Source organism: Boleophthalmus pectinirostris, unplaced genomic scaffold, assembly GCF_026225935.1.
Source record: "Boleophthalmus pectinirostris isolate CB_2022bp ecotype Guang Dong unplaced genomic scaffold, ASM2622593v1 HiC_scaffold_12, whole genome shotgun sequence".
NCBI lineage: Eukaryota > Metazoa > Chordata > Actinopteri > Gobiiformes > Gobiidae > Boleophthalmus > Boleophthalmus pectinirostris.
The window spans coordinates 23,212,034-23,224,141 of record NW_026571018.1 but is presented as its reverse complement, the minus strand read 5'-3'; the positions used below and the strand labels follow the sequence as shown (position 1 = coordinate 23,224,141).

Below are 12,108 nucleotides of genomic sequence, written 5' to 3'. Positions count from 1 at the left end.
TATAAAATACTGTGACCCTAATCCACAAATAACACATAAAACACCACCCCCTATTATTTTTTGCCACATGCCACAATATTGTTTGTAGTTGCCAATGTAAACAAATGCAAACTCCAAAGAAACTGTCTAAATTATCCGTATGACGTCAGTTTAAGGTGATTTCAAGTTTCAGTTCAAATCAATGACACTCTCTGTCCATTATAAGTCTGTGAAAATCCAGAGAAAAGGTTTTAGAAAGAGCCAGTATGGCTGTCCCAATATCTATGTGATATCTACACTGACTGCCCTGTGTCACGTTAGTTAGCAAAAAACTACTGGAAACTGTTAAAAGTTAAATGAAAGTCGGCCTGTAACCTCTGATAGGTCCTATCTTGCGGGATCAATGTCAAAATCTAATTATTCAATAGTTATTTGGACATTTTGGAAAAAGTCAAAATCCGACCATAACCTGCTAATGTTGTAGTTAACAAATGAACGCCTACCAAGACACTCATCTGCCAGAGTGAACAGTGTTGTATCTTTGTACTGACCCCTTGTTCGTCGAGTTTGAGCAGCGTGTCCCTGACTTTGGGAGAGTTGGAGGCGAGGCGCAGACAGTGCAGGTTCAGTTCAGGCATGATGAACTCCAGCAGCCTTTTAGGAGATAAGCCTCTGGGGGTGGTGTGCCGCGCAGCAGAGGGCACTGACTCCTCTAGGATAGAGCCTCGCAATGTCTTCATCTGTAAAGAGAGATATTTACTCCTCTCTTCAAGCACTGCCATTAAGTAAAACAGTCTGGATTACAGCTTAACATTTACCTCTGTGGTGCGAAAGATGATTCTGTAATTGTACTGAGATCCACTGGACCCTTCCTTTTCCTCTCGCCGGAAACTAATTGCCACAGGGCCCAGACGGTCATCCATCCCAAAGAAATTTTGATGTTCTACCATTGAGAATTAACAAATCTACGTCATTTAATGCCCAAACAATTTGGTCATTACATGTATCTTCACAATTACTTATTAATTATAAAGCATGTGTTTATGTGTTCTGCTCCGTGGTGCATACCTTTCATGTAGAAGTATTTGCGATAGTAGTGGGCTCCCAGGTCTGCATGCTCTATGAAGTAGTTACTCTTGCCCTGCTGCTGGACATTGCTCTCTCGGGGTTCCTCCAGCACGGACACAGCATCATTGGGGGTCCTTAGACTGGACCATGGCCTTTGTCTGCCGTGGGACTGGCCCAGCCCCACCTGCTCCTCTCCCCCGGTCTCATTACGGAAATGTGGACAGCTTAACAGCAGCTCATTGTCATTACCGTCACCTTCATCCAACAGCATGGACTGCTCGGAATCGTCCACATTAGCCCCGTTAGTGCTCCCTCCCTGTGCAGGAGAGGATGCATTGCCCTGGGACAGTGGTCGGAGCTGAGAGGCGGCTGAAGCTCCAGATGTAATGTTCTTTTTGCGGCCGATGCTGTCTCTGTTTGTTGCTGCTTCTGTGAGGTCAAACAGGATGCTCTGAACGTCGTAATGGGCAAAGTTTCTCACCCAGGCCCCCCCGCCGATGTCACATGATGCAAGCTGTGGGACAGGTGTGGGCTTGGTTTTCTTTGTGAGTCCCTCTGGTTTCGGAGGCTTGACTGGTTTAGGGGACTCTCCTGCTAAAGCAGTGATGCCTTTGAAGAAACCGTCAGGCTCTGGGGGGTTGCCCTTGAGACCTAAAAGCAGGAAAGGGTCCTTAAAGCGCAGCTCATTGGGACTGAGTGGGCCCTGCTCCTCTGTGCTGGGCTCAGGGGTCTGTGTCTGTCGCTCCAGAGAGGACAGACTACCATACTCTCTGTGCAACAAACCCGAATCTCCCTGTGCCCCTGTTCCCACCTTCTCCACTCGCACCGCTTTGCCCCCCGCCTTCCCAGATGAGTCCAAGTCCCCTAACGTCACATCACTGTTACTCCTCTGCATGATGTGTCCTCTGCCCACAGCTCTCAGGTTTAACCCCACTCGACTTGGGGTAAGACTGTCTGCCTCTGTCCCATTGCCTTCCCTTCTTGGAGGCCACTCCACCACACCTGCATCCCTCTTGGGGTCAAAGTTCACAGTCGCAATGGGGGGACGCACATTTTGACGGCGGAACTTGCGAATGAAGAGGTCATCTGACTGCATTGTGCCTGTAGATCTGACTCCAGACTTAAATAATTCCTGATGCTTTCACTGTCTCTAAGGTGTGACTGTAAAATGGGAACAGTGCAACAATCCCAGCGTGAGACGAATATAGAGCCTTTTCACACCACTTAAAACACAAATGCCTCTTTGACTTGAATTCTGACGTGAAACTATTGAGTCTGAAAGTGAGAATGAAAAAGTTTGGAGGTGTTACTCATAGCACGGGCCCCACAGGCGTGCATATGTGCAGGTGTGATGTACTTTTCCAGGAGCTTCTCATCATAGAGCATGTGTCTTCTCTATCCTCTGAGCAGGAGAGGGTCTGTCTGTATCAAATCTAATGTAGGGTCCATTCGTGTGCACTGCAGCTCTCCTTTTGTCTTCTGGCCACCTAAACGAGAACACACACACAAAAAAAAACATGTATTATTAATATTATGATCTCACAATAACAAATCATTTTGCATATTTTTTTTTACACATCCAGATGAATTGTTGGTCCCACTTGTTACCTCAATGATTGCTCAGATACTTCACAGATATTCCAAGGTAATTGCATTAGCGCTAATTGTGCTTAATTGGGGTTAATTTGTTCGTCGAGAGTTAGTTAAAGGTCAGTCAACTACAGAGCACAATTTACCACAGGATTGCTTACAAATATAGAACTGATGCATATAGCCAAACAGATCTGGCCATTTTCTCTTCTATAATAATAAAGTAATGATAGGGGCTAACCTTGTTAATTTGGTATATTATGCATTTCCTAAAATGCATATTGCAATTCTTTTGGTTTAGGGTCCATAACTTACTTGTCTTCACCGGAGATGTTAATACCTTGAAAGGTTTCACAGTATGGCATTGTCTGTGTCCAGAGAGCCCAGTTACACATTTTTTTGCAATTAAAACATCTAAATGAATAAATGCTAAATTTTATGTCATATCCTTGGAGTGCCCTCCACCAGGCACATTACTACAAACCCCAAATGCAGCTTAAGTGTTGTGCAGACACAAGCTCCTCATACAACAACCACTTTGCCTCAGAAAACCAAATACATGACATTTATATTGCCCTTTGATTTCCTGTTAACACTTAACACAAATAGCGTCACTGCAGACTTAAAACCAATCACACCTGGAACAAACTCACAATAGTGTGAACATATGGGGGGGAGTTTCCTGCTTATGAGAAAACCAAAAAAAAAAAAAACCACAAAGAAGCCTTCTATAGACAAGTTTCTAATGTTTCTGACAATAGTATTATACTTTCAAAAGCTTCATACGTGACTTACCCATTTTCTGTTTTGTTTACTTCAGACAGTGTCTATCTTTGCCTGGTACTAACCAGAACTGACGTCAAACAACTAAAGTCGAAACCTTTAGCAGCTCTCAATCAGATGTGTCTTCCTGTGTGCTGCACGCGGTCATGCATCTGTGTTATCTGTTGACTCTCTTTGGCCCGCAGCCTTATGAGCAGGTGCAATGGTGCAAGCTGCAACCAAAAAGAAAAAAAGCTAGACAGAACAGACACTCGCTAACATAGATAAAAGTCTGCAGCCCGTAGAGAGGAAGTCACAAGAAATCTTTGTTTCCTATATATCCTTCCTTCACGTTCTGTTCATTTCCTTGCAGTTGGATGGAGGGATCATAAAAGAAGGATAGTACTTGTTTAACATGTGCACATTTCTTCAGTTTAAAAATAAATTGTATTTAAAAAGAACACTGTGAATGCTATAGTTGTTGAGAACACAATCCATTTACTTTCTGTTTTTCATTTTTTTAATTGACCATGCACTATGTAATTTTTATGGTAAAAGGTCCACCTGCTTCTTTATTTGGTAATGTTACTGTTTTGACACAAACGTTTCACAATGTGGTATTAAATCTATTTATCTAACATTTATTTAATTATGAGTTCTTGTTGCCCGTAAACAGATAATGTAAACTCCTTGTTTCCATGCATAAAGATAAGCAGAGGGCCATAACATTTTATCTAGGCGAAGCAATAACATTTATATGGCAACAGCAAATGACGGACATTCCACCAAAAAAGTTAGTGCACAGTGAAGCACAATTTATAAAATATTCATGAAGGAAGTTACTAAAAGATTTTTGCAAACATTGTTCATTTGTCTATAAATAGAGCAGTAGTAGCAGTAGCAGTGTGAAGGCCCCATTGTATGAAAGTTATACATAGATTATCTATTGTGTGCAGTCTGGCTGTAACTCTAATAACAACAGCTTAACCTTTGAGGCACTCAGTATTCCAAAGTCTCAATAGAATGGCCACATCTTTCACTGACATTTACGTCACTCTTAGAAGGCTCTTAATCACTGTGCTGGAGTAAACTCACTCAATGTGTTGTTATTCTTTAAAAAGAACACTGTATTTGATTGTGTCTTAACTACATTTATGACAACATTGGTGAATAATGAACCACTGTGCATTGTTAACTGAGACTGTTGTCAGAACTCCATTCAAATGAGGTCTGCAAAAGGTTAACAGCAAATAATTCATTTTGGTATGGCACCAAAGTTTTGAACAGTAATATGCATCTTAGAGATTTCGAGATAAGGATAGAGGATAACAACTTAAACGACACTGACATAAGAAGAAATTAGTTGCTGTTAGTTCATTATTTTTATTTTGAGATACAAGTTGATGTTTAATGTTTAATATTTATATTCAAAACAATATATGAAGAGTTCCTTTGCAAAAACAGACAACTGCCATTTGTCTTTGGAGGCTTGAACTTAGTGTAGTAATATTTATTAAAAGCCAAATACATTTTACTGTCCCATCTCTTGTTGATAAAATCCACTATGGCCATTTTTCAAGAGATATCTGTTTTTGCTATTGAACTCTTCATATATTTTACACAGTAGAGTACATAATGACCCTAAAGTCTATCTCCTCTGACATGCTTTCAACAGTAGCACTTAAAGCACATTTTCAGATATATATGGAAAAAACAGTAATGCAATTTTTAAACCTTGCAACACTTCACTATATATATTGAAATAATTCAGAAATGGAGCTGAAATGGAGCATTGCGCAGAATGTTTTAAGAGCTGAGGATGGAGCTCTTCCTTGTCTCCTCTGCTACTTTTATCTGACACTTGGAGGACACACAGCACAATCTGCATGGTGCCAGTCCTACACGGGTGCATTAAAACCCCACTCATGTTTCTTTCTGGGAACCTTTCGCAAACATCATTACGTGCACCACACAAATGTCTTTTTCCCTCTGTCCAATCATTACCACCACGCAGCAGCATTGCAGTGTCTCCGAGCCATGTGTGAGCGATCAATTTTCTCATCCGTAACAAATAGTGGGAATATAAAAAATATTGGCGACGGGCTATTTTTTACACGAAAATTAAATAAATAAGCAAAGATGCAAACTAATCTCTCCAGAAACCAGTACTGGGTGAACTTTGACATATATTAGTCAGGCCTTTGTACCAATCCTATATACTGCAAAGACCCCCACCCAGTAAACCCTAGTTTCCATGGCAACGTGTTTGGTGTTTCTGTGCATCGAGTAACAGGCCTTGTCTACTGGTGAACAGGAGAATCATTGTAACAGTTTTGGGGGAAAAATGCAAACACACAAATCTTGTACATTAGTATGTAGTTTGCTGCATCAATTAGCCTTTTTATTCATGACTTCATAACAGTGTTTTTGTGTGAACTATTTTGCACGACGTAATATTCCTTGTGTTTCGCAAACTGTAATAGTAGCGTTAATAATAAATGTATTTTTTAGCTGTGTAATTTGCATTTAATCAAGATCAGGAATCCATAATGATATGCTTGGGTCTTTTAGGTCTCCAGCCAATCCTGTCAGTAAAGCATGTGGTTTGAAGTTAGAGTTCAGACTTTTATTGGATATTTTATTCTTCTTTGTATTAAATATAAATTATTAAAAAGCTACGTTGTTAATGTTCAGGAAAGTACAAAGACAAAAGAAAATCAAATAAAAATTGTGATTGATCAATATATTTAAAAAAAAGTGATTCAGTCATATCACCCAGAACCTAGAATAGTATATAGTAGTAATAGTGACAGAAGTAGTAGTTTTCTTGCAACATGTCTGTTAACTATTGTGCAGTAGTTACAGTCTGTTATCACTGACCTTGCCTAAGCTTCTGCAAAAGTAACACAGAGTAGGAGTTTTGTTAGAGTGAGAGTACAGTACAATACAGTATCTTTAATGCAAATACTACACACTAAATATTCCATCAAATTCAGTATTGCAGATTGCAGTACATGTCTAATGGTGCATAAGTATTTCCCCTGTGTTGAACAATATGCAAAATTCATAAACAGAGCATGTGAAAGCTTACAGTGTTCTTACCATTGCTGATAAGACTTTTCCTTCTTGCTCAAAACTTTCACTGATCCAGGTGTCTCAGATACACAGTTGCAGCATTTTGCGACTATCAGTTCTACACAGACAGTCTTCAGTCCTGTCGGTAAGTGTCTGATGTGCCTCAAGCAGAACAAAGTGAAGAGGAACTGAATACATGTCCCTTCCTCTTGTATTTGTGGTTCACAGTATGCAGTTGGTCTAACACTATTTAAATGTCACATCTGTCAAACAAGACCAGAAAAATTACCTTTGAATTAACTCGATTTTAGTGTTTTCAGTTATTGTGAGATTAAACATAATTTTGTTCAAATGTTGCAGGGACAATAGTTTATTCTTATTTTATTATTCTAAAATTCTCACAGTTATTTTTGTGATCATATTATGAGCTGAATAAGCTTCCTTATAAAATGCTTACACTCATCCCTCTCCATTTTTCACACATCAACTTGGAAGAGAAAATCTTCTATTGCTATCCAATACTGTATATCACACCAACTAACAGGTGCCATAATGAAGAGTGAATCTATGTCCCTCTAAGTGTGGATTTTCTTATATAATGATGATATATAAACGACAATGGGAAAACGACAGCACAGGAATAGTTAAATCAAAATGTTGCGTGGCCTCATAAAAAGACAATCTTGATTTAAAGTCTCCACAGATTAAAGACGTCAATTTAATCTTTTTTTTTTCTGAAAAGCTTAAGGAGATTACATGACCTTATGTCACAGCTGCATCGTTTCCAGAAGTAAGTCCACAGAAAATCAGTGTCCAAAGAGTAGGCAGGGCAATACACTCAAAAAGATAACATTTAAAAAAATATAAGACTACCTAATGTTGGTTTTTACAACATTTGAACTTGTTTTGGGCTATTTAAAGATGCACTATGTAGCTTTTAAGGTGGAGGGTCCGCTACTTGCTTTTCTCCAATGGAGATGTTATTTCTTTGCCTGGAATGTTCGACAGTAGGGTATTGAACATATCTCCCTTGCATTTGCTCAATTACAGGTGCTTTACAGTGCAAAAATACCTGCCCTGTGCAGGCTTGCTTCTCTATAGATCTGACCATTAACCTGTCTACATTATGATTACCAGGTTTATTTCTATACTGTGGAATAATGAAGGCAAAACAGTAATAACTCCATGGAGACAAGTAGGTGACAGGCTCTCCACCAGAAAAGTTACACAGCGCAACTTTAAGTTACTCATCTGAGAGGAAAATGTGCAATTACATCACAATATTAAAAATTATATATCATCCCCAAACATATGACCACATATCACCAGCAATATGAAATGTCCCAGGTCTACCAAAGAGCTGGGTGGATGCTCCTCTCAGCTCTCCTGAAGCCCAGCTGCTCATATGGTCACTCTCACAATACTGTTAATATATGTGCTCTCAATTTTAATTTTATTTTGTAATACCTTGTGACCTCCGACCCTGCCTGTCGGCACTTGGTGTGTTAATGTTAATAAACAAGTTCCAGTTAATGCTCTGACGGCCATGCTGCATTTTCTTTCCTCCATTAAGGTGAATAACGAAGGTGAATAACGGTCATGCTGGCTCACACTGGTGAATGCTGCGTATTACTCTGACAACACTTTCTGTGCCTTGTGTTAGTCTTTGTGAGTTCTGGGCAGCAGAGGCTGAACAGGATGCAAGACCTTGATGCTCCCTGGACCACAGCCCTACACCACTACATCCTCAGAAACCTGACCTACACCATACTGGTCATCCCAACCCATTTAAAGCACTCAGGGATTAAATGTCTTTTCATAAAGGAAATGCATGATTTAGAGCACTACTTGCTACTTATTCCTGTCTTCAATGGCAACCCTTATATGACTGTTACTACATGTACTTTATTTTGATGAACTGGGGAAGGATAAATGTCAGTAATTATCACATAGTTAGTTCATTATAAAATGTATTTATTTAACACTGCAAAAAGAATGCCCAGACAATCATTGTTGAAACCTTATCAGTCCCAAGAATGAATAAGAGGCTTCAAAATGGGCCTTCATGAGCAAATAAGTATAGTTAACTGCAACAAGGAGCCAGGTCATTTGCTATCGTAAAGGGAGGGAGGCAATTCCCTTTTTCTAAATCAATGAGCAGACAGCGAGAATGGTCTGCCCTGTGTCTAGGGATGGGACAGTATGAAATTTCCATGGTATGATAACCATGATAGAAATACCACGGTATGATGTTATACTGTGGAGTCACGTCATTTGCTTCAATGCTTAATGAGAGCAAGGGATTTTTAAGTTAAAAAGTGTTATTATGTGATATATGCACTTATGTGTATGTGTATGTAGTGTTACGTTGCTGATACATGATATATTGTTCCAGGGTTATGACCTACTTTGGTGTGCAGAGATTTCCAATTTCAAAACCACAAATAAATAAAAAATCAAGTAGTTTCTGCCACTCCACACTACCATCTGTATCATGTTATATTAAAGATAGTTCTAAAACTACACCAGTCCAATGTGATTTTTTATCGGCACCTGTTAAATAGGTCACAATTCTAGTTTTAGTACAAATTCACACATATATTTTTAACAACCCTACAAGAAAGTGAACAATTCTAATTTTATAAGAGACAGTATCATTTTCAGCTTGTGCTCAGTCCCACTGCTAACTAAACACAGGCCGTGGTGCTGTTTAGTGACAGTTAGCCAATGTGTTTTTACCAGACAGCCTTGAATTTACTTTGAGGTCACATCATAGGTCACATGACGGTGAGGAAGCCATCTTTAGCTAATGAGGTTTTCCCCATTTTCTAGGACAAGGATCAGTAGATCTAGAGCAGAGGCTGTCTAGTGAAGTGCAATATTTAAACTTTTCTGACCAAATTCCACAAGTGAACATATTGGGCTTTCTGTGTACCAGTATAAATTGAACCCTGCATGAATCTAAGGTTTGTGCACTATGTAACTGGTGCTTGTTTCCATGAAGATGCTATTGCTTTGCCTGTAAAGTCCCACAGCATGGCATTAAACATATCTATGTCCATGGAGAAAAGCAATGACACCACGACTCAAAAATTACTTGTCAGATCTGTGGATAGGTGACCCTGTTGACAATAAGAAAGTATTTATGAGCATTAAAACATGTGTAATTGAGTACACTCTAATAGATGTATGTAAGACCAAACTCTGAAACAATTCAGGCAAAGCAATAATGTCTTCATGGAGACAAGAAGTTGGCTGCATCTCACCCTAAATATTTAAATGTGGCACCTTTAAATTTAAGGACATTACTTAAAAAGTGGTTAAATCGGCTATTTGACCAGGACAAAACCATGAATATCAAAGAGTCTAATGCTTCATACACCCTGCTGAGGAAGTCACGGCCGATTGACATGTGTGTACCCTCCCACAGCTCTCTGCAGGAAACAGGAAGAGTTAGTGACTTTTCAACCCTAAGAGGATGAGTACTGTCATCATTTTGATTCAACACTTCCCACATACCTACGTGTAGTCCTTATGAGTAACTTGTAGATTTGAAGTATGTGTAATTCTTAGGTAAAATCAGCCTAAAAGTAAATAGAATTACATCTATAGGAAAGCAGGTTCAACAGATTTGCATTTAAATATAGATCATGTATTAGTGAGGGGAGTAGATAATAAATAGCAGTATTTTAGACAATAGAACGTAATTTTCAACATATGATAATGGCAGTTTCAATTAATATTATGTGGTCTAGTTCTAGTCTACCAGTTCAACAATGCACAAGATCACTCTAAAATTATCTAGTAATCTATTCAGTAAATGTAAAATTTTGTCCTATTTATTTGATTATGATTTTTCAGTATCAATACTTGTCAAATGAGTATCTAGTTTTAATAGTAGTTTAATTATCAATTAATATTTAGATATCATTATTTTGAACACCCTATCATGTAAAGGACATTTTACATGAGTTTTGTTCCTTGCGGTGACAGTATCAAGCTGAAAAGCTTATATTGTAAAATGTACCAGCCACATATTCACGAGGCAGACAATTATGACCATGGTTTTGTCACGTTTGTGTGTGACATGACTTCCTGTCTGAAAGTGAACCAGGAGTCACTTACATCTGATCAGAGTACTCCACTGCTGTAATGTCCCTGTCTCTCTTCATAGTTAAAAGCTTTTCCAATTCCAAACCACAGTGCCTAAATCAACTTCTAACACTGATTGATTTGGGGAAATTTAAAGCCCGGCTCGATCTCACTCTTCATATTGATCCCTCAAAAACCCTGTTACAGTCAAGATCAGGTTGCATCACCACTCACTACTCTGCTATGCTAAACGTGACGCTGCACTGAGAGCTTTTAAACAGTGACTGTGTGTTAATGTGAGTGGATTGGATTCAAAAATAGTCGTGTCAAATGGCTGACATTGCTATAGGCTTCCTGGCTGTTTGCAGTGCTGCGCTCTCGTCTCCTCATTGCGGACAGTGAATTGGGCCAGGTCCAGGGGCGACTAAGTGCATAGCAGCGCACTGGCTTTTGGTGATGTGTTTTATCTGTCTTTTCATTGATACTGTTGGCACATGCAAGGCTGGCTTATTGCTCCCTAAAGACATATGCCAGCACGGATGGTACTATTTCCTCAGTTCACTGAATCAAACAGAAGATAAGTGCCAGATAAACAGCAGGTGTTTGAAATCTCAACAAATATTGTCTTGTATCACGCAGCTACTCACTCTACCAAAAGGTGCGACCATGAAAAAGCATTTCTCTACACTGCACTTTGAAGTCATAAATATTCCCAGAAAAAGGCAAGTTTTTACAAGTGAACAGTTGCCTAATGATGTTTTCACAATACGTCACGCTGTTGACAGATAACACAAGCAAATTCGCATCTAGAGACCACTTTGGGATTATAAATCAGATGTCACAGCATACCAAATAATCTTTACCAAAACACTGGCTGCACCACCAGAGCTTAAAATATCTAGAAAGATGAAATGCCAGAGGCCATTTGACAAATGCATCAATGAAATGCAGCGTTAGCCTGCATCAGTGGAGCTGTATGGCCACACTGTTGAAGTGGCATGTGGAGGTCAAGCTGCCCATAATATGGCTCAGATACAAAATTATACTAATACTAGTATTAATACTAAATACTCATTTGAGGAGGTATCAGTACTACAAAAAACAATATGTTATTTGCTTTATCACAACTAGTGTTGTACTGTGATTCATAGTGACGTAAAGAAAGTGCTATTATTTTGTGATATTAAAATTAAAGTCTATTCATGGGTTTCAAAATTCTAAAAGAAAATTATAGTGATAGTGATTAAGATATTTTGTCTTTTAAGTAGGAAAAAGCCCTCCAAATGTTACATAACAGGAAAACAAAACCCATTAAGTCCTTACAATCTAAATTTAATTTTAAAAATTTTAATATCATAACAACACTAAATCAGTGTGTCTAATAGTATATCCATATTTCCATGATTTCTCCTTCTCCCTTGTGTGTTCTTAAAAAAAAAAATCATGAAAAATTCAAATCAGAGAGCAAGTTGAGGTGACAGTTACTTTAATCTTTAATTATTCATGTCTTAGTTCTGCTTAACCATTGGTGGAGATTTATTG

General features: G+C 38.8%; 1 protein-coding gene across 5 annotated transcripts in view; it reads right to left on the bottom strand.

The window, feature by feature from the left end:
- zmp:0000001168 (signal-induced proliferation-associated 1-like protein 2) overlaps positions 1–12,108 on the bottom strand; it is a 34,788-nt gene that overhangs the window by 13,031 nt on the left and 9,649 nt on the right. For 3 of the 5 annotated variants that reach the window (XM_055148307.1, XM_055148308.1, XM_020922834.2), the window contains 3 exons: positions 1,048–2,534; positions 798–922; positions 531–719 (listed from right to left, as the gene is read on the bottom strand). In XM_055148307.1, the coding sequence (XP_055004282.1) occupies positions 531–719; positions 798–922; positions 1,048–2,143 (1,410 nt within the window). In that variant the 5' untranslated portion in view covers positions 2,144–2,534. Of the gene's footprint in view, positions 1–530; positions 720–797; positions 923–1,047; positions 2,535–3,432; positions 3,633–6,501; positions 6,727–12,108 lie in introns of those variants that run through there. The other 2 variants (XM_055148309.1, XM_020922835.2) reach the window with 2 other exon arrangements.